This window comes from Patagioenas fasciata, chromosome 3, assembly GCF_037038585.1.
Source record: "Patagioenas fasciata isolate bPatFas1 chromosome 3, bPatFas1.hap1, whole genome shotgun sequence".
Taxonomy (NCBI): domain Eukaryota; kingdom Metazoa; phylum Chordata; class Aves; order Columbiformes; family Columbidae; genus Patagioenas; species Patagioenas fasciata.
The window spans coordinates 43284866-43308287 of record NC_092522.1 but is presented as its reverse complement, the minus strand read 5'-3'; the positions used below and the strand labels follow the sequence as shown (position 1 = coordinate 43308287).

The 23422-nt window shown below is 42.4% G+C and overlaps 1 protein-coding gene across 1 annotated transcript in view; it reads left to right on the top strand.

The window, feature by feature from the left end:
- Positions 1-629: 629 nt before the first annotated feature.
- EFCAB2 (EF-hand calcium binding domain 2) overlaps positions 630-23422 on the top strand; it is a 34187-nt gene continuing 11394 nt past the window's right edge. Inside the window, exons 1-2 of the mRNA XM_065835505.2 lie at positions 630-1077; positions 21472-21556. Of these exons, the coding sequence (XP_065691577.1) occupies positions 1053-1077; positions 21472-21556 (110 nt within the window). The 5' untranslated portion in view covers positions 630-1052. The remainder of the gene's footprint in view (positions 1078-21471; positions 21557-23422) is intronic.

Sequence of the window (23422 nt, the reverse complement as noted above, 5' to 3'; positions counted from 1 at the left end):
CAAATAGCAAGTGTTAAAATGTAATAAAAAGTGATTCTATAAAAGCAAATAAGCCCTATTTGGGTTGTGATTTTTTAAATTTTTTTTTTAAATTTCAGGCTTCCATGAACACGGAGAACATCACAACTGTTTGAGAGGTGGAGGTGAGGGTGTGAGGAAGGGTCATTCACATGGGCTTTGCAAAAATTTAACATCTGACAAGCAAGCATCTGCTGTGGCAAGGACAGTGTTTAAATTCTAAGAACTTAATAAATATTTATTTTCTATGAATATATGGTTGCATCTTGCTGAAATATTAATATTTTCTCTACTTTCACAGTTGTTTTAGAGTCAGAAGAACCAGGCATTGCAAGCGTGTCTGCTAAAACACACAGCTAAATTTAAACTGCAGAGTTTTATTTAATATCACTGAGACAGAATATTTTAGCTGTTTTGGCACAATGGTATTTAGGATAAAATGTTCTTTCACTTTCTAAGATCAGATACGCAGAAATCTCTGCAATGGCTGGGAAAAGTCTATTTTTAAAAGGCACGGAGCGCCGTGAAGTGGCAGGTTCAAGGGGCTCAGCGGGGCCTGGCGGCAGGGGCAGCGCTGTCCCGCACCGTCCCCAGCTCCCTAGGCCAGGTGCGGGGTTCGGACACGTTCTCCCTCTCCTGAGCACACCGTGGGTGGCTCCCCAAGCCCCTGCGTGGCTGGCACTGGGGAGCAGGCCGGGGCTGGGCCTCCGCACTGGGGTCCACGTTCTGGGCCTGATGGACGTTTTGGGGTGACTGCGGCCGCGGCTTCCTGCCCGGTGCAGTACCCGAGGCCGGCACGCAGAGCCCCCAGCAAGCTACTTCCATCACCTTCCACTCGCTTTGTGCCTTAGCAGGTCGCCGAGGCCGCAAGGGAAGAGCTTTCTAGGGCGGAGGGAAGGTGCCTGCGTCTGTCAGCTCAGCTCGGCCTGCTGCCACCCGGCCCGGCCCCCGGCCGCTGCGAGGAGACGCGGCGGCGAGAGGAGAGGACCCGGCCAGGCCCACGTCGCCATGGCGACGGCGCGGGGCTGCTTGCCATGGCGGAGGAGGGGAACAGCCAGGGTAAGGCCGGGCCGGGCCCTGGGCCTCCAGCCCCTGGGACGTGCGGGAGGGCTGGCGGGGGGGCCGGGCCGCGGCCGGCTGAGTGTGGCCGCCGCGCAGGGGCCGCCCGGAGCGGGGCTCAACGCGTCCTCCCCGTGCGGGGCGGCTGGAGCCGGCTGGTCACGGCCCCTCGCTGCCATTTCTGGATGCACCCGGCTCCCTCTGCCAGGAAAAAAAGTAACCTGTACTGCTGATAGCACCGTGGCTTATTTTTAGAGGCAAGAGTGTTCTGCTTTAGGGAGCGTTGCCAGAAATTGTATTTTACAGGCTAAAGGTAATTCCTTCTGCAAGCATTTTCAACTGTCATTTCAAGGAAAACGTGTTTTCTGTAAAACCCACAGTATTGTGACTTCTAAAAGCCATCTTTTGCATAAGTAAACTTGTGTGTGTTGTAATAGTTTGCAAATTCCAAACATTGTATTTGAAATAATCTAAATAATGGATTATCTAATATTATTTAGGAAAAGAAACCCAAATATATTTGGTTGAAAAGTCCTCTATAAATAGTTGCTGTGGATGGTACTGAATATGTAATTTGTTTTTGATAGAAGTATTTCTAATATGCACTTTGCAGCACAAATATCTTGCAGAAATTAAGAAATAAGACTGATGTAGGTTCAGTGAGGACTGTTCTAAAAGTATTATTTCTTTTATATTGTTATTCATCTTTGTTTAGTCTTGTCAAAGCATATTTTCTGCATCTTTCCAGTTTTGCAAATGAAGCTGGGGCACAGTTCTGGCAGAGGTGGATAGACGTGATAGGATAACAGCCTAGAAGTCTGCTGAACCATCTGAGAAAAGGGAATCTGGTGTTCTGGCAGGGTAACAGTAATGTTGGGAAGTTCTGGCTCCATGTGTTTTGGGCACCCATATGTATGATATTGAGATTTTGCACCATTTTGTCAATCCACAGGCAGAAACTCTTAGAGAAGGAAGTTCATGAGGTCCTGATGGCTTGATTAGTGGCTTTTAATGCTGTTTCTGTAGTTTCAAAGTGATGATGCTTTGTAAGAAGTTTAATTATTATTTATTTATTTTTTTTATTATTAGTAGTAGTTTAACTATTGTATTGTATGACTAAAGAGAGCCTTGTCTTTTTTTTTAATTTTTCTTTTTTTTACACTTCATGTTTTTTAACGTCTTGTAAAACACTATTCTAAATAGAGTATCAGATGTCATCTTCTAGAGTAAAATTGTGCTGTCACCCCATCCCAGCTTGACCCATGAACTCCATTCCTGGCCCTCCCAGACTTCTTGATGGTTCATGGAAAGTGACATGCTGGGCTTTGGTTTCCTATCTGTAGAATGAGGATAATAACCTGTATCACATGAATAAGGCATCTGACTTCTGTCACTCATGAGAATCATAGTCTGTTATTAGACAGACCAGTTGCTTATTGTCCTATAAAGATACCCCGTTATTATAAACACAGTTTGGGTTGAGGTAAGCTAACAGTCTCATTAAACTGCAGAAACAGGCCTTTAAGAATTAAGTCACACCCATTTTAGAGTTGTTATTAGTCTTCTTGCAGAGGGCAGTTAGTGGGTTAATTAAGATTCTCCAATTCTAGATGCACACATGGATCATGCTTTCTTCCAACAAGCATTCTATATCTATGCAAACTGCAAATTTTACTTTATTATGCTTCAAACAGAACAATAACATTAGTATTACTGTCAATAATTAGTCTTTAGGGTACTCCTCTCGGATCTTTGTAGAACTGCAGTTCCACGAGCTTTCATGGTAAAGGTTTCCCTCAGGTCCTATTATTTCCAAATTTGTCTTCTTCAAAGTTAAAATTCCTGCTTACATGTTTTACAGATGTACAACATGTACATAAGGAAAAATAGCGAAAGGCCAAATCCTGCAACCTCTTGTACACCATGTTACTCACATGAGTATTACCCTCTAACATAAGCAATTCTTGTGAATAAAATCTTGTATGTGCATAAGTGTTAATGGGAACATGTCCATACTATCTGTAGCTACATGTTTTATGTATGCATTTATATGCTTATGTTTGTGCATTCAACATCGTTTAACGTTTTTCTTCATACCCATCTGAATGTGCTAGACTGCTTGCTTAATCTTTCTCTTCTGTATATTTGACTGTTTCTCCCATCCTATCATTCTGTTGCTTTCCCTTTTGGTGCTACTTAATTCGGTCTGTCTGTTCCTCCATTTGCTCTCGGATACCTTCTTTGTAATTTGACATGTCAGATTTTCTAAGTTTTAGTATCTCTGATCTCAAAAATGATGTCACTAGAACCTGAAAGCAAAATGTCAGACTGTTAGTGCCTGAAGTACAACTAAACAGAAGACAAGACATATTTTTCTCCAGCTGGGATTTAAGAAATCACGTGGAAGTACATAAAGGAGAGAATGCTTGGTGCTCCTTTATCACTAGGGTAATGTTATGTAATTTATCGGTATTAGAGTTTTTCTACGACCATATTCTTTGTGCCAGTTAGTGCATATTTAAAATGCAATGAATAACTCATGAATTTTAATCCAAAAGGAAGTATATTAACTAGTCTGAATTCCTGTTTCACCCACTTATGAAACTGAATAATTAGTTCTGGATAACAGATGTCCTTCAGAAAGATACCTGTTTCTGATACAAAGACCTGCAGAGATGGAGAATAACCATTCCACGATGATGGTTTTCCCTGGTAAATGATCAGTAGTTGTTCTGGGCATTTTGAGTTGCAGCTGCGATATGTAATCAGGCCTCACAGATCCCCTCCCCACTTACGAAACAGTCACATGGATGTTGTTAGTAGAGATGGGAAATAGTTTTCACCCCAATTTTAATGCCTCATGTAAACACAATAACTGTGTTCAGTCATACAGATACATCTGCTCTTTAGCTAACCTGGTTTGCTGCCTGGCATGCTGGTGAAATTAGAGATTTACAGGAGTTTACGTTTGGTAAGAACTAGCTACATACCCATTCAACTACTATCTTCTTGCAAGAAGCAGAGTTGCTCCTACATCACCTGCTCTGCCAAATCCTCCTGCATATGGAGGTAGGATCTAAAGTTTTCCTCTCCATGTCACTTGGCTCTGCTTGGATTCTGTGTCGCTGGAGGTGTTGAAAATGTGCTATGGCTGCTCCCTCTATTTCAGTAAAGTTGCACATCCAAGCTGAGAGAGCCTAGGAGCTGCCACGAGCACTGCAAGCGGTTGTAACCATTAATTCTGCTTGGAGCTTGCTTAATTAACGTGAGGGTTTCAAACCTGACACAGAAAAGCGCTTAAGCTGTGTATGGCTTTGGGGAATCCCGCTGAATGGGATAATATGATGCACATGATGCTTAAGCACATGAGTACATTTAAGAGTTTTGCTAAATTAAAGATTTTAAAATGTGTTTTTGAGGGTTTCACAAATAAGCATCAGCATTTGAAAGGTACAAAAACTATGGATTAAACACTCAGAATAAACCTTCAGGCTAAAGTGGTCCATCAGACAAATTATCTCTAATTTTAAAAGTGGCAGTGTTTCATTTATGAAAAAAAAAAACAGTATGAATCGTTAAAAATAAGTAGCTTTCATAGGGCTCAAGCAAGGAATATTTCAACTCTAGAAGAAAATGTGAATGTGATATCACTTAGGAAATCAGTGTGTGGTTTTAGCACAGTGGGATTTACAGATGAGCACTATGAATATTTTTATATCCTCTTGTCGACATTGCTGTGAGAAATAATTTGAGGAGAAAAGTTTATAGCTTTTATTAGACTGTAATGCAGTTTAACACGCACCTTGACATCAATCTGAGTTATGTTTTAATATCCACACTTATTTGAGGCTGAAACAAAAAAATAAATTATGTCTATCTCCCATGGACAAATGCAGGCTGTAGATCTGATGCTCTTGGCTATACTCCTGCAGTAAAAGTTGATCTCAAATGGATGTAGAATAGGTAATTGCAGATTGACAGGTTTCTTGTTTCCGTGGTGCATAAAACGGCAGAAGTTTTTTGGTTTGGCTCTACTTGTAGCTGACTTATTGAATAAAAAATTGGCTGGTGTGCAGAAAGACTTTAAACTTTTTTGTCTTTTAAACAATGCCAACCAGCAGATACACAGTGGTGACAGGGAACTGGAGAACTCCCACAAATTATCTTTCCAACAATAGTTAACATGTTATTAAGAATTTACATGTCTACCTACTAATTATGCTGAGATCTGAGGGACTTTTAAAAAAAAAAGAAAAAAGAAAAAGAATTAGGAGTACCTTTAGTTTGTGTGAACAGATGCTGGTTCATTGTGGGAGAAGGGGTAGGGGTGCTGCAGAAGGTGGCTGGGGAAGCGAGGAGCTCTCTGCACAGAGCTCACAGGTACCTGGCGCAGGGACAAAAGCTGTTGGCACGGTAAGGGGCAGGAGGTCCCCAAACCTACCTCTGCCCCCTGCAGCTTTTGATACTGGATTATGTGCCACCTGGCAAGTCTCTGGAGGTATTTTTGTAAATGATCTTTAATTGTATATCACCTCCATTACCAAAAAATTGGGAGTCTGTGTTTTCTTAATGTGACACCCTTCCTGTTCAGTGTTACATAGATATGGGTAGTAGGTGCAAACCCTAATGAACATAAGATTGGAAGGGGTTGTATACAACCATCACTGTCAAAAGTTTACCAAGCTCCAGCTTAAAAATGATCAGGATTGTTGTGTTGCTGGTATAAGGTCACAGGACGTTTTGGACTGTTACTGCTGATGGTCAGGTTTAAAATTAAGAGATGAATTCTGAAATTTGGCTGTGAATAGCTTATATCCTTTTTTCACTGTTTGCCAACTTTCTCCTTTAGCTTACCTTACTTCAAATGGTTATAGAAATAAATCTTATTCCCCATGGATGATAAATGTAAATGTCTTATATTTGTCAGCTGAAATGCTGTTCAAATTCAGAATATTCCTCTTAGGCAAACAAAAAGAAAATTGGAGGTTCATATTCATTCACGATATGTAAAGAAAGTGATTTAGCACTGTAAGTGATACTTTCAAGACAACTCCTTAAAAAACAAGCAGCAAGCAAGCCTTGCTGCAGCAAGCCTTTGTAGGTCCCTGCCATTTTGTTTCACAGTAACTTTACTTGGTCAAAGCCCTCAGTCCATAGTGCAGACAGAATTGGAACCAGTTTAGAAGCTCTTGGGGTTTTTTTTAACTCATTTGACACCATGTCAGGCAAATTGAAGGGCTTGCAATATGCTAAGTAATAACAGCATCTATTAAAAGTCGTATTTCAAACGCCACATTCTCATGGTATATTTTAGACAACATTTTTTTCAAATGAAGAATGTTTACAAGTGGCTGTATTCTAGCAGTGCTACTGTGGTGCTGTAGTTAAACTTTATAATGGCTTATGTTTAAAATAAATTAATTTTAAGACCACTAGTATCCATATCCATTTATCCACAAATTTCCTTAACAATCCACTTGGTTCTGTTTCCTGACCACTTGAGCAATCAGTGTGCAGAGGCAGTTTAGCAGGCATATTCAGTTTACAAGATGTTGGGTGCTGCCACATGTGCAATGAGATGTACGTGTGATGAGTTATCGAGTGTTGTTTTGGGGCCATTCTGCAGCATTGGCAGAGTGAGCTGCTGTTGTGGGGCACATGGCAGTGTGTGTATTGCTGCATTTCGGTGGAGCTTGGTGTGGTGAATATATGTGACAGGCTGTGAGTGTTGTAGTTGTCCTTTGTGGCTCTGCCATCCAATTCTGGGGCCAGCACTGTGGAAAGCATGGGAAAAACGGAGACAAATGCATTTGCGACCACACAGCACGCCAGCATGAGCTGTGTTCTGCTGGGGTCACAGCCTGTGTGAGCTCTTCCTTTTCAGCAGCAGCTGGAGGTACAGCAAGACTCTCAGCATCGCCAGGAGAGTTATTTATCCTCACAGGGCAGTTTGCTGTTGGTGATGAAAGAGAATGTAAGTATGGCCTAGACATAACTCTTTCATTATATCCCAGGTGTGGCTGAGATGAAAGATACGGAACAAATTGGAACAATGGAGATTACTGGTTTTGACAGCTCTGAGCTGCAACAGGACTGCTGACTGGTACAACTGCCAGAGTTGGGATTTCAGGGATGTGCAAGACATCCCTAATGGAGATTTATGCTGAGCTTATCTCTGTCTTATGGAAAAGGAGCCTGCATGCAGACAGTATTGACATTAAAAATAGTGTCACAATTATTTTTTGCAGGCTAACAAACATCAAGCGCTGGCATTTCTTTCAGTTCTCTGTAGGAAGGATAGCATTTTGGCTTTCCTCAAGAGAAGTATAAGATATTAATTGTATATTATCTGTGAATCACAGGCCTACGGGGAACAACACAGATCTGTGCATAGACTTCTTTGCTTTCTTTGGATGACTGGAGGCATAGGTCCACATCCTCTGCTCGGAACAGAAAATCTTTATATCAAAAGGAAAGAGCTTTACCCCATCATGCTGCAAGTTAGTGTGACAAAGCAAGTTGTCTCACTGCCCTCAGTGTTGGTTGCATGCAGTGGTAACTGTTTGACGGCTTGTCTGTGGGCACCAGCTAGCATTAGAAGAGCATTGCTGTCAGAACTGGACCTGTGCAAATGATCGAGGTGGGTGATATTACTCAAAACTTGCTGCTTCGGCTTATGAAGGTCCAGGCTTCATGAAGTCAGACTCAGCCACCAGTTGAGTAGCTGCAAAATGATGATGTACTTGGCTGGCTGAAATCTAGGTCATAATGGAGACGTGTTAGGTCCAATTTGGGTACATGTTTCTTCCTGAGAGTCCTTTTGCATGCTGCTTCTAAAGTAATAATCTGCAACCCTTGTGGAACTAAAGCTCACAGCATGACCCTGCACTATTTAATGCAGGGGTGACAGGCAGTTAGGGTACAAGGAGTAATGCGCTTAAGAAGGTCAGGTCAGGGCATTGGCTCTCACTATTGACTGCTTCAGAGCTCAGAGAGACTTTGTGCTTAGGGTGATAAAAATCTATAAGCTCTATCTATAGGGAAAGATTCAGTACAGAGCTGTGACCTCACACAGACAAGGTGCTTATCCCTGGGTGCTAACTGTGGTACTTGAGGAGCCAGAGGGACTGTGGGAGATGGCAGGAGGAGCTCAGGGCTGTGGCCAGGTGGAGCTATATGCGGTCCTTGGAGCAGCAGTGTAACAGTAGGTTGGAGCTGGAGCAGGGCTGGGTGCCAAGTATTTGCTTGTGCGCTTCTCTGCTATTTACTGGTGGTAATCCTCCCACACAGTGTCATCGTGGCTGGTCCAAAGAGAAGGCGGAAAACCTGCCTGTGATGCTGTGAATCTGACTTGTGTTGCCATTTCCTGATGGAAGGGCTGCTGCCTTCCTTCCACCAGTGGGGCAGGGGATGGCAGCCTCCACTGGGCCATTTTCCTTGCAGAGAAATACTGTAGCATGGCTTACAAATTACTCACTAGAAAATGTCAGAATGTCTTGCAATTTTAACCTGAATTAGGCCAGCTTGGGTTTTTCTGACTTTTTTTTTTTTTTTTCTGAGCATCCTGCTGGTTCCAGAACACTTCATCAGCAGGAGAATATAGTGCTATAGTCAAACCCTGGCCCCATCCTGCACACCTGCATTTCCAAGGCCTGGACTAGCCTGTCTCGGCTAGGTGCTGCTATGGGCCACTGCCTGGGCTTGCAGCAGATCAAGAATCCCTGCCAGGGTCTGTCTCATATTAATTGCGTTGATGCGGAACGTGATGCATGCTACATCTCAGATGCGTGGCCATGCCAACCAGCCAGCCACTGTACCTCAATTTCTCCTCTTTGGCAGATGTAGACCAAATCACAAATTTGTTTTGTACAGTGAAGGTGGGACACATTCATACTGTCCCAGCAAAAAAGAAAAAAGAAAAAAAAAAAGAAAAATGGATCACTCGTCAAACCTCTGCCTGTGCAGAGGTTTGAGAAAATGGAAATCTAGGTGAGTATAGCTAGGTGGTATTCCTTGATCATCTCCCAGAATTGCAGGCTTCTCTGCTGATGCTTATGAAGACTGGTGGTTCAGTATATATATATATATATATGCAGATATAGCATATCTGCACAGACTGCGTACAGTAAAATCACCAGGGTGTATTTTGTTGACCCTTTCCTGGGATGCATGAGGTACTGTCACTGACATGGTTTGGTATGTCCCTGTGTTGCATCACTCAAGACTAACCGCGTAGAGGTAATGGAGCTTTCCCTAGCAAATCGTATGACTGGAACATCCTTCCCCCATATATCCCAGGACTGTGTATACTTAGCTTACTCTCACCAGCAAGCTGCTCAGGAACTCTGAACAGCAAGGAGGATGGATTTTTTTGCCTGTAGGACAGGGGAGAGACTAATCACCCCTTTCTTTTTCCTGAAAAACAAGTTGCATTACCTGGAGCTGGATCTAGACTGCCAAGGATGCAGGCACATGTGACACCTGAGGAGATGCAAAGATTATGATAACAAAAGTGCAAAACTGGGAAAGGAGATGCAGCAGAGTAAAGGGGTGCAATTCCAGAGGGAACAGTGCTTGGGGCAAAGCTAGCAGAGTCGGTTGGCGGTGTCAGCCACATCTGCCTGTGTGCGTTTTTATCTAAAGAGGTGAGCTGGGTAATAGGAACAATAGAGTCGTGTCCCTTACCACATCCTTACCACGTGCTGCTCATTTTTTTCCAGTGGCACCAGACTTCTGTGTGCCGTCCCCACCAGCAAACTTGCCACATGTCCAGCCCTGAAGAGCACTCAGTGGAGTTCTACAGGCTGTAAGAAACACTGTACGACATTAGCTGGATATCCATTGGGACTCAGTCCCACTCGGTCACTCCTAACATTCAACATTCCCTGCCCCTCTTCCCTTCACTTGCAAGTTCCGATTGGTTATGCATAGTTTCAGTAAGTTTAGAGTAAGTTTGCTTTGCACTTTGTAGGTAGGAAGTCCTGATGGCTTTTATTTGTTTGACAAAAAAAATTTCAGTCCTTTCTGGGGTCTCCAGAAAGAATTGGTTGGAACTGGGGAGTTAAAGTCTCTGTTTTGGAAGCCTGGGTACAGGGAGGATGTCAGGGTCGTAGTGTAGGAAGTGATGCAGAAAATAGTGGTCCCCTCCAACATATGGACAATTTTGTGTTACAGCAAGCATCTGTCGAGGATTTTGCGAGGTATCCCTCATAGTTTTCCTTTCTCCATTCCCATAGGCAAATGCATTCCCTGCAGCAAGCCCAGGCAGGGGTTGTAGTTCCACTAGGGCTTCATGCTGACATACTTTGCCATCTGCATCCCCTGGCTTTAAGAAATACAGTACAAGCTCTGGACAGAGCAAGCAAACAAGATCCTGGTAAGGATGTGAGAGTCAGGTTTGATGCAGCAGCTGTTCAGGCTGTCATATCATTATGAATTGGGGCAGATAGGTATGAGTTATCAAATACTGAGGATACAGACTGATCTCTGTGAACTGGTGTGGGAGCCATTTCCCCAGCATAGAGCAGGTGAAATAATGGCATCTTGCAATAGCAACTGGAAGTGACAGCATTAAAATGGATTTGATGCCTACAATAATGTGTACCATGAGGGAAATAATTTTTTTTTCCATTGATGGAGAAACATATTTGATCCAGAAGGGTGGGTAGTAGACAAGACCAACCGTGACACCAACACCTCTGGGGAGAGTTGACTGGGACAAGGACTTCGTGAATGGTGGATATTCCATTTCAAATCAATGACACTTGAATATGGACTGTGTTTTGGAGGCAGTGTGAACTATGGATTTAAACATCTTTTGATATACTAAGTGACGAAAGGCATTGACTGTTTATGGCTTCTTTTCCAGCTTGATGTGGCATCCTCCATTGGCCTGCTTGGTTCTACATTATAGTGTTAGATTAAGAATGTTATAGCAGCTAGAAGCTTGACTGCTTATTGAGGCAGCAATAGTTTCTGTACTTACTTTGTTTCTCAACAGTTGAATTGGTTTGTTAATTGCCTCATTAGTTTTGTTAGTTTTGGTTCCCACATGTGTTATAACATCCGAAACTATGGTAGCTTAGAATGCCATGGTATTTAAAAGAGCATCTACTGAACAGTCAAAACCTAGGATAATCAGGATATCTTGTTTCACCAGGTAAAGTTACTGGCAACTTGTAGCTCCAGTAGGTGCTGCCAGCTGACTTATTAGAACTGGATATATTTTGCATATTGTCACATTTTTCAACTTTGAGGTTGAAATGCACAGTTGTTGTATCATTTTTGGAAATCTTTAGTGGATTTGACAACTTATAACTGAAATAACCAAAATATTTCCATTGTGGTTGATCTGCACTCTCCTTATTTTTTTACTACTAGTATCATTCTATACAATAAACTCACTGCCATAGCAAAACTGGAGTCAAGACAGTGCTTAATTTTTTACACCACTTTATTATATATTTTGCCCATGCTACAGCTATCTTAGTTAAGACAAAAAGGAAAAATTGTGTTTAATATTTTTGTGTCAGCATTTGAAGTAGCTTTTGCAGTTAACTGTGCCACAGCGTGTATTTTATTATCAGACATCAAATTAATTACCTGATTTTTCTAAAACCCTGTTTGCTGCTGTGCTGCTGGTGGTTTTGTTCTCATGGTTATTCACACCATGTGCCATAGGTCTCTGCAAAATTTGTTCGGATTGCTCCACTCAGAGAGCTCCATTCTGTGTATCTATTTTTAAAGATAGTCCCTTTGTTTTTATTCTCTATTATTAGGTTGGTGCAAAAGTAATTGCAGTTTTTGCATTGTTGAAATTTGCTGTTTGCTATTGGATACATTCTTAAATAAATCTGGTTATGTTATACATCATTTTAATGCACTTTTCTCACTTTATGGGTTTTTTTTTTTTGCTACTGACCACATTCTGTTTATTTTATATTTATTTTAGACAATGGAAATGATGTTAGACTAAAAAGCAAATTCGAGCAATTTTCTTACTTGAGTTCAAAATGGGTCATAAAACAGTGGAGACAACTCACAACAACAACGCATTTGGCCCAGAAGCAGTGATTATGGCTAGTTCTCAACAGTTCTAAAAAACATGAAAGAAAAAGCTTTTGCTGGTTTTAAGTCTTCATTTTTGCTTTTTTGAAAATCACAGTATCACAGTATGTTTGGGATTGGAAGGGACCTCAAAAGATCATCTAGTCCAATCCCCCTGCTGGAGCAGGAACGCCTAGGTGAGGTCGCACAGGAATGTGTCCAGGCGGGCTTTGAAAGTCTCCAGGGAAGGAGACTCCACAACCTCCCTGGGCAGCCTGTTCCAGTGCTCTGTCACCCTCACTGAGAAGAAGTTCTTTCTCAAATTTAAGTGGAACCTCTTGTGTTCCAGCTTGATCCCATTGCCGCTTGTCCTATCATTGTTTGCCACTGAGAAGAGCCTGACTTCATCCTCGTGGCACTCACCCTTTATATATGTATAAACATTAATAAGGTCACCCCTCAGTCTCCTCCAAACTAAAGAGCCCCAGCTCCCTCAGCCTTTCTTCATAAGGGAGATGCTCCACTCCCTTAATCATCTTTGTTGCCCTACGCTGGACCCTCTCCAGCAGTTCCCTGTCCTTCTGGAACTGAGGGGCCCAGAACTGGACACAATATTCCAGATGGGGTCTCACCAGGGCGGAGTAGAGGGGAAGGAGGACCTCTCTCGATCTACTGACCACCCCCCTTGTAATACACCCCAGGATGCCATTGGCCTTCCTGGCCACAAGGGCACAGTGCTGGCTCATGGTCATCCTGTTGTCCACCAGGACCCCCAGGTCCCTTTCCCCTACACTGCTCTCTAATAGGTCATTCCCCAACCTATACTGGAACCTGGGGTTGTTCCTGCCCAAATGCAGGACTCTACACTTTCCCTTGTTAAATTCCATCAGGTTATCCCCCGCCCAACTCTCCAGCCTGTCCAGGTCCCGCTGGATGGCGGCACAGCCTTCTGGCGTGTCAGCCACTCCTCCCAGCTTAGTGTCATCAGCAAACTTGCTGATAGTACACTCAATTCCCTCGTCTAAATCATTAATGAATATATTGAATAATATGGGCCCCAGTACTGACCCCTGAGGCACTCCACTAGATACTGGCCTCCTACTGGACTCCGCACCATTGACCACCACTCTCTGGCTTCTCTCTTTAAGCCAGTTTGCAACCCACCTCACTACTCTATTGCCTAGACCACACCTCCTCAATTTACCTGTGAGGATGCTGTGGGAGACTGTGTCAAAGGCTTTACTGAAGTCAAGGTAGACCACATCCACCGCTCTGCCATCATCCATCCACCTTGTTACATTCTCATAAAAGGCTATGAGGTTGGTCAAGCATGACTTACCCTTGGTAAAACCATGCTGACTGCCCCTAATGACCCTCTTATCCCTGATATGCCTTGAGATGACACCAAGGATAAGCTGTTCCATTACTTTCCCAGGGACGGAGGTGAGGCTGACCGGTCTATAATTACCCGGGTCCTCCTTCTTGCCCTTTTTGAAGACTGGAGTGACATTTGCTTTCCTCCAATCCTCAGGCACCTCTCCCGTTTCCCAAGACTTGGCAAAGATGATGGAGAGCGGTCTAGCAATGACTTCAGCCAGCTCCCTCAGCACCCGCGGATGCATCCCATCTGGACCCATGGATTTATGGATGTCCAGACTATTTAATTGTTCCCTAACCCAGTCCTCATCGACTAAAGCAAACTCCTCCATTAACCTGGCTTCATCCGGGGTCTCAGGGGTACAGGGTTCCCCAGGACATCCTCCAGCGGAGTAGACAGAGACAAAGGCGGCATTCAGCAATTCTGCCTTCTCTGTGTCTTCTGCCACCAGGGCACCCACCTCATTCATCAGTGGGCCTACATTGCCTCTGGTATTAGTTTTATCTGCTATGTATTTGAAAAAGTTCTTCTTGCTGTCCTTGACCCCTCTCGCCAGCTGTAATTCTAAGGAGGCCTTGGCTACCCTAGCTGCCTTCCTACATCCTCTAACAGCAGCCTTATATTCCTCCCAAGTGGCCAGTCCCTGCTTCCATGACCTGTAAACTCGCCTCTTCTGCTTGAGCATACCCAACAGATCCCTATTCAACCACGCAGGCCTTCTGGCTCCCTTCCTTGACTTCCTATGTGTGGGGATGCTCTGATCCTGAGCATGGAAGAAGCAATCTCTGAATGCAATCCAGCTCTCTTGGGCCCCTTTTCCTTCAAGCAGTCTTGCCCATGGGATTTCCCCCAACAATTGCTTGAAAAGGCCGAAATTAGCTCTGCCAAAGTCCAGAGTTGCAATTCTACTTGCTATTCTGTTCCTGCCACATGAGATGCTGAACTCCACCATCTCGTGGTCACTGCAACCCAGGCAGCCCTCAACCTTTACTGCTTCGACCAGACCCTCTTTGTTAGTGAGGATGAGATCCAGCAGTGCACCTCTCCTAGTCAGCTCCTCCACCATCTGCATGAGGAAGTTATCATCAATGCACTGGAGGAACCTCCTGGACTGTGGCTGGCTGGCTGAATGGTCCTTCCAGCAAAATGCTTGAAAGTGACCTCTGCAGAAACCAGTTAAACATTTTTTATTCTTCTGTAGGAAACAGACTAAAATTCAGGTTGCCTGAGTGTCATTTGTGATAACATGGGATGCTTCTTGTCCAGGAGAGAAAGTGTCTGCAGGCCATTGCTTGGATTCCGAAATTGGAGTAGGTACCACTGTCACTGAAGAAGTCAACCTGGTCATTTCTTGGGAACTGGTGTGTAACAAATTCCATGAACCTTTTATCTCTTCATTCAAACCAAATGGCTAAAGTCAGGTGACACATATCCCATTGGTGCCATCAATACTTTGTGTCAACCTCTTTTCTTCAGATTGCTGTTCAGGAATGTGTTTATCCCTTCTTTGGAGGAATCAAGCTGCTTTATAAACTACCTGTTTTACTTCAAAATCTGCTTGATTTGTCTTTCCAGAATGAAGACTCTTCAATAAGTATGTATCTCAAACTATTTCATTATGTATCATGAGACACAAAGGAATAACACTGCATGTTTCACAAGCTTATAGATTAATCATATTATTCATTTTCTGGTATCTAATATATTAATATCGTACATGCCAGAGAAGGTACAGAGTAGGGAAGAAAATATTTCTCTTGCCTCAGTATTTTTGGATCATGGCATACAATTACTGTTTCAGCATATTAGGCTGACTGTACATTAAGCTTCCTCTGAAATTAAGAAGGTCACTAGAAAAAAATCTAATGTATGCCTTTTCTTCTACAGAGCAGAAAGGTCTTGCCAGTAAGTCAAATCCAAATGGCTTCAAGATTGTTTTCTCCCTGTGTTCTTTTTCCTCAGTAATTTCCTTAGAATAGAATTACTTAAATGCCCTAAGGGTTTTGTCTTTGGGGTGGAGCAAGGTTTCTGAATTGTATTTAAGTCAGTCAAGCTCCCCGCACTTAAAATGAAGGCAGCACAAGCATTTGTGGAAGAATAATTTAGGGAGTTGTATACTTTGCTTTGGAGTTACGAAAGAAAAGCAGTAGCATAGGAACACCTTATGCTGATATAATCACCAAGAATTCGTCTTAATGATGCCATGCTGGTTTTCCCTTTTTGTTCTGGAAACACAATGCCTTGATAGAAGTGATGCACTTATTTGAGAGTGTTTGCGATTTCACCTGTGTTGGTGACGCTGAGTATTGTGACTGCTTTTTAATACATTGACCTAGGTGATGGTCCAGTTAATACTTGCTTAAAAGGCAGATTAGATCTGGTAAGATCTAATTTATTACCTTCTTGGAGTTGCAGTTGTGAAGTCTCTTACTGTTTTGTTGCTTCACATTTAAGCAAATGTACATTGTATATTTATTTTCATTAGAACTAGTCACATTATTTTTCCTCAACACCTATGGCCTTATTTTCATTAGTGGTTTTGTGAAGGATTTTGGAAGAGATCAGATGAAACAGTGGCTGCAAACATCAGATCTCTTTTGCTTTTTATTTCATCTCTTTCATCCTTTTGCCCTGTACAGCAAGATGATAAATTGGGAATTGCCCTTAAAGGGAGCATGGTATTCTTCAGGAACAGCACCAGTCTCCTTACTTGGGGAATTGTTCCTACATCTTGACACATTTCTAGGTTTTTAACTCTATAGTAAAGCTGTAAGGAGTAACATCTGTTTAGCTATTTCTGTTTGTTGGCCAAACCTTTTGTTTTTGACTCTGCAGTAGGCTCAGTTTTCAAGGAGGAACTTAACACATTTTGTACCTTTTCCAGCTCCAGCTGGCTCAGATATTCCTTATGGCTCCACCACCTTCTCACCTCTCCTTTTTGATTGGCATGGTATGGCAAGACAGAGAGTGTTACTTGTGATTTTTGGGGACAATGGGAAGAGCTAGGATTTGAGGGGGATGGTCATGGGGGCCTTATGGAAAAGTGCTGGAGCAGTGTAGGGAAAGTGGTTAAATACTGTAGCTTGGATCTGTGAGCAGAAAGAGAAGGTTCACTGATGTCAAGTGGAGATTGCAGTGGGAGCGATTGCAGTGAGATCGAAGACTCACGTTTTCTCATGTGGGTGCCTGCGCAGTTGTGTCCCCTCTTATGTCCATTGCCTTCTTAAATATGTTCCTTTTTCTTGTTGGCAATCTTTGCATCCCATTCCCAGTTTTTCAACTGACAGCCGCAGGGTTGCTTGCTGCTTTTTGGGTTGAAATAATGGCCAGTGGGAAAGAGAGGAAATGGTGCTGGAGTCTGTAGCCAGTGCTGTGATTCTGTGCTTCCTGCTGATAAGCTCTGGTGAGTGGATGGGGAGATCTACGATAGAGCTGTCGATAACAACACTTTTAAATAAAACCAGAACAACAACATGTAAATTACTCTGAAACTGTCACTGAGTTGAGGTTACCCAGTTGTGTCCCTTGTTCTTTCAGACTGACTAGTTCAGCGAGGCAGCCTGGTGTGACACAGGGTTCCTGTCGCCAGAGACCTCAGGGATTTCCTCACACCTGCTTGTAACCATAAGGTAGTGCCATGGAAAGAGGGTGGAGTAATTAATGAGGTGTCCACATGCATATAGGAGTTTAAATATAAAATTGACTATATTTATTTAAATATGCCTAGATTAATTTTTATAAATATTTCAGATGTGTTGAGCAGTAACAGTAATAAAATAAATTCCACTGGTGCTTCTACAAATCAACCATTAATTTTACTCTTTATGTAGCACAAAAAGAGTTTCAGAGTATTGCATTGTGTAAATAGGTTCATGAGGCTGCACTAGGACTAAACTTTCCTGTGAACAGCAAACAGATGCTACTCCCCAGCATTCTGTGTGGTTGCTTAATATTGGCCTACCTGTTCTTTTGATACTTCTTTTTTTCTGCACATAATTTCTGCTCAGTGAAAGGAAGGGTTGACTTCTTGAACCAGCTGAGTGACTGGCCCAGAGGAAGAAAAGGAAGCAAGCTCGTACACTGAAATGAATGGTAGAATCTAGCAAATTGTATCAACTAGAAATCACTTTTAAAGTGCTTGTTACTCAGGAGTCTTGCAGAGCCGCATCTATTAATTGCTTCTGTTCCCTACAAAGACTGAAGCTGTGGTCTTTGGAGAAGAAATGTCACAGCTGAGGTGTGCTGCTGTATGGGGATATAGTGGAAGATTTGGCGAGGACGTTAGTTAAATGTAAATACGCTCAAGTGACTTGCGCCTGTCTGTAGAAAAAGCACATACATCACACTAATTGTTTTACTGACCTTGTGTGCTTGATGAGTAGAACCTGTGTGTTAGATAACACAGGCCTGGGAGAAACTCTAGGCACCTTATCACTATGTCTGAGATTCCTGCTTTGTTGTGAGAAAGAGCGGGAGGCTGCGCCTGCCTGAAGCCTTGACATACAGGCGAGCTCAGCAGGCCCAGCGATCTTCCAGTAGGTGTGAAGTGACCAGCGCCTGTGTCCCCGCTGGAGTCACCTCTGCCTGGGAGGTCAGGTGCGGCTTTGGAGATCCCACAGTGGAGAGGTAACTAAAATAAAACTTGCTCTTTGCAATGCATTCGTGGCCTCTGGCTCTTCTTGCGACATGCCTGCATATGTGTATACAGCTGCTTAAAGGCTGGCTTCAAATGGGCCTCCGGGTGTTGGGGAACAATCTGGACAAGCTGAAGAGGACCAATTCAGTCTGAAAGAACTGGCAGAATTAATTTTGGAGTCCCAGCTCCCTGCCAGTTTTACTTAACTGCTAGTATCTAAAGGTTTATCTAGTTCATGCTAAATAAACTGGGAAAACAGCAAAGGATGGTACGGGAAGAGAAATGGATAGTGAATACACTGTTCAGTTAATGTGCCTGAGAAATGGTTTTTAAGACATTTTGTCTTCTAATGGCATATGTGGTAGGAAAATAAGTGAGAAAAAACCAACAAATATCTGAAGCATTTTAGCAGCATAAAAATGGAAATAATGTATCATCCCTACAGGATGGATTTGAGGGAATAGGTAGTTGTAGGTATTGGAATCTTTTTTGGCATGGTATGTTTCAATATTTATTTATTTAGGCCATTTGACATAATCAGATAATTTTATTTTTATATTATGTAGTGTTTCTCTGGTTAGTAGAATAAGTGAGTGAAATGTTTTAGTCAATCAGAATGTAGGTATTTATTTCCTGAAAACTGCTAAAAAATTGCTCCACAGGGCAGCATGAAGCTTTCATTGACCTACCCATGGAGTAGAGTCTCCTTGTGCAGAAAATTTTCAGTACATTAGAGAGTTACATCTGCTGAATTAACTGCATGTCTGATCTCTTGGTGCTCTTCTTGAAGGGATCATTTTAAACCTTTATCCATTACTTATCCTAGAGCTGGAATCCATTTTTTTCTCCCTCCCAAAGAGAGGTTTAGCATGAATCATAGAAGTCTTCAGATAACTGACTTTGCCATCCTGAACTATGCTGAGCACCTTTGACTTTCATTCCTAGAGAGAGGACGAGAGAGTTAGGCAATAGCTTGTTAGGTATTCATTCATCTCATAAAGAGCCTTTGAGAGGGCTACAGTATATTATGTTTTCTTCCGTGGATATGGCTTTTAATCACAACTTCCTCTCAGTTCTTGGAAAAAAATATAGATTACCTGGTACTTAGATTAAATCATCAAGTTCATTTCATTTCAGGAACTTTCTTTGTCAGGACTCATGAAACAGGCAAGATTGATGCATACTGCTTTCATGGAAGGCGAAGCTTGAAAAGGCTCGATGGCTACATATTTCCAGTACTGGAAATGTGCCCCTGCCTTCCCCTGGTTAATTTTTGTTTCTACAGAAGCCTTACTCATCAAACCAAGAATATACAGCTATAAATATTCCTTCAGCATTTCTCTATTGCAAGACATAGTGTACAACTGGAGTGCCAGATCTCAATAACTAAACTCCGAACAGTCTACATTGGAGACTAGATCCATGACTCTGAAGTAACCAAAAAACCTCTGATCAAATTTAGTAGTTTGAGAGTCTTTAGGGCCCATTCTACAAGGAATTAGACTTACTTAGGTTTAACTGTGTTTTTTGAAAAGGAATTACATGTGGATTTTACTGCTGAGGCACATAAAGGGTAGGCATTATTGTCAAGCTATGAAAAGAATACAGTTTGTCCTGTATCTAAAGACTGAACTCTTCTTCCTCAGTGAGTTCTGGTCTCCAATCCATCATACTTGTACCTGCCCATGCTCCCATCAGGTGAATAAAGTCAGAGAGAGGAATGCAGGATATATTCCTACCTCTCTTTACGTATCCTCTGTGGGAGTTCAGTACCAAACACAGATGGGAAGCAGCAGGCACCTGTACCTTTGTAAGGGGATGCACCTTTATTCTGTATGAAGAACACTTTCATCTGGATCAATCCACTACTATGTTGAGGTGCTTGCAGCCTGTGTTGGGTTGACCTTGGCCAGCTGCTCTCTGCCCTCCTCAACAGCACAGGGGAGAAAATACAATGAAAAAGCTCATGGGTCGAGATAAAGACAGGGAGATCACAAAGCTAATGTGTTGTTTAGCTATGTCCAGTTCTGATACCCTTTGGCAGAAAACACATTTGTGTCATGAGGGCTATAGAACAAATGAAAAAAATGTTTACATGCTGCAGCCACAGAGATTCCCAAATGATTTGGACTGTAGAAAACTAGGTATGAATTTGTTATGCCTGGTGAAACAGGGTCCAGTGGTTTAGTGCTGGTCAGAACTGCTCAACAACATAACACCAGATGAGACCGAAGAAGAAAATAAATTTTCTATTAGAGGAGAGATACGTCTTAATTATTATGTTGAAAATACAGAAGTGTGAAAATGAGAAAATAAGTGTACCTGATGCCAGTCTCATGTTCTGACTGTCACTGAAATTTTCCCTGCGGCATCCCTGTGGAGGCTCACAAAATGCTCACAAAGTGCTGCCTCCTGAGAGCTGGTTTGACAGCCAGAGTTTGGGGCTGTATTTAGCCACAGGAACCAAACATCAACTCCACATTGCTTTGCTTCCTACATTCTGTCTTTCGGAGTCAAACATTAATAAATGGGCTAACGAGTTCCTTCTTTATTGACCCTGGCTTCCTTGCCGGAGAGAGTTTTTTTTTTGAGATGGGCCCCTTCCTCTCTTTATATTTTTCTCTTCAGCATGTATTTTCTGGTACTTCCCTTACCCCAGTAATGTAGTTTCTGGCTTTAGATGAGATATAAGTGTGGTAACTTGTACTGCTTCTTCCCGCATTCTTTGAGATTGAGAAATAAAAAGCAAATGCAGCAAATTGCTCCTTCCCCTACACTGAGATCATCTTCCTTTCCGAACAATAAATTATTTACCATGAGACATATTCATGGTGCATGTATCTTAACCATCTCTTTATTCCTGGTTCTCAGCTTTTCATACATGATGGCTAACTCGAGGGACGTGCGAGCACTTATATTTCCTTGGATGCAGGAACCTGGATGAAGTGACTCAGCCCCATCTCAGGGCAGGCCTGGGCCCAGGTTCACCTTCCTTCTTCCACTGGTGCCATGGTGTCCAGGGGGGCTCAGGCCCATGATCCAGAAGGAGCTGTGGCACACTCTAGGCAGGTGATCATGCAGCTGAGATGCACCATTATCACCAGACTTGATGTAGCTGCAGAGCCATAGCAAGGCCATATTATTAATATAAATAACAGATTTTGCGTTTAGAGTGGTTTTTTTCCAGAATAACTTGTTTTTTTCCAAGTACCTCTTATGTCTGCCCCTTTATCAGTTTTAGTGCTTCTGCTGTTGCAGTTCTCAAATTGGAAATAAATCAGTTACAACAGCTCAGTGAATCTTTCTTTTTATTTTCTTATGCTTCTTTTTGCAGATGGCGCAGTAGCTGAAATTGAGAAAAAGATTATAGAAGCTTTTGAGGTGTTCGATCAAGGAGGTGATAAAACTGTGAGCATCAGGTTTGTAAATATCTTCACACAGAAATATTACAGGATCTAGTACAGAGATAAATAACTCCTTCAACATGCATCTGCTTTATCAGAAAATGTAATCGAAACAGTCCTTTTGGCCCTGATGGGACAAGTATGTCTTTGCTTGTTTAATAGACATTTTGCATTGCTCAGTGGTTGAAGACAAAGACTGGCTTGAGAGAGGGATGCTGGGACTGGTAGAATCAAGAGGCAAGAGGAAACCATAGAATTCTAAGCTGCAGTTATTACTAGCAAGTTTCTGCTCTGATAGGTTATTTGGCTCTACAAGTCCTGAATCCTGTATGGATTCCCTCACTTTCAGGACAGTCCCAGCACATTGAGGGGTGTCCCTGCCAGTGTCTGTCACAGTTACCTGCCCTCAGCAGGTGTCTCCAGTGGCAGTGCATCGTGCATGTCCCTCATCCTCAGGTGGTGTGGGAGGTGCATGTTAGGAGACTGTTAGGAGATGTTAGGTGGATGTTAGATGACAGGGAGGTGTTTTTAGGAGACTTGGAAGAAACTTGCATATAGTTTGATTATATAGCTTAAAAACAATAACCATAATAATATAATGAGTATAAAGGTGATCATACTTCATTGCACCAAAAGTCCATTTAGCCCAGTACCCTCATCTGAGCTACCAATAGTTACTTGGGGGAGGCATATAAGGAACTGAGCAAATACGCCGTATTTCTTCTTGTTTTTTTGTGCATCTGCCACATTATGATTTGAGTGGCGCCTGTTTTTTTTTGTCTTATGATAAATAGCGAACAATTGTTCTCTGTTAATCTTCTCAACAACATTAATGATTTCATAGCTGTTTGTCACATTTGTCCTCCATCACAGTGGTTTAAGGCTGAAGAGTCTGGATGTGTTTAATCTCTTAGGAGATGCTGTTCCATAGCTCCGGCCATTCTCTTTTGTGCTTCCTCTTGTTAGCATTCTCCTTTTTGAAAATGAATGACCAGAACTGGGGGAATGGGATGCACAGATGGGAGTCGGAGGGAAAACTGCGTGCACTATATCTTTACCATGCAACGTTGTGGAAATACAAACAAAATATATGTCTAAGTGAGTAAGAAAAAGTTCAATGGAAGATAAAAACATGGGCTGTTAGACTGATGAGGACATAACTGACTACAAGATACAGAGCTGAAGGAAATTTAAAAATTCCTGAATAATCTTAGTTCTCATGCTTTTTAAGTTTGAATATCTGTCAGTGTTACTTTAACTTCATTTTGACATAAACATCCATACATGTAATAGTATGGCTTTTGTTTTAAAGTACATAAAACACACGTTTATGTCTCACTGAGTGGATTCTGAAGTTGTTATAAGCTCTTGTCATTAAAGTTTATTGAAGTAGTTTTTCGTAGTTCCAATTACTATTCTCAAAAGAATATCACCAGAACTTTTGAGTATAAACACTACAAAGGAGTGGTGAAACTGTTGTCATTAGACATTCCTCACAAAACCAAATTGGAAGACATCTTTAATTGTTCCAAGCATCTTTTCTACATTAGAAAACAGAGGTGAGAAAGGTGCAAAATATTTATGCATGGTTACTTGTGCCACTAAACTTAAGAAATTTTGGTTACTTCATAGAAGCAAAATGATTTTTCAGTTATACTAAATGGGGAGAATTTCAGGGTACATCTCTACACTCAGTACAGTTGCTGTTCCTTTGTCCATAGGACTCTTTGGGAAGAGCACTCACTTAAATCTCTGGGCCCGTCCCCAGGGAGGTGCCCGATGGCAGGGCTGTCCCGGCACCCCACTGCTGCCGGGCTCCTGGCTGGGGGTGGGACAGGCCCTGGCATGTGGGTCCTGCCACCCCCATGGGGAGTCCCTGCC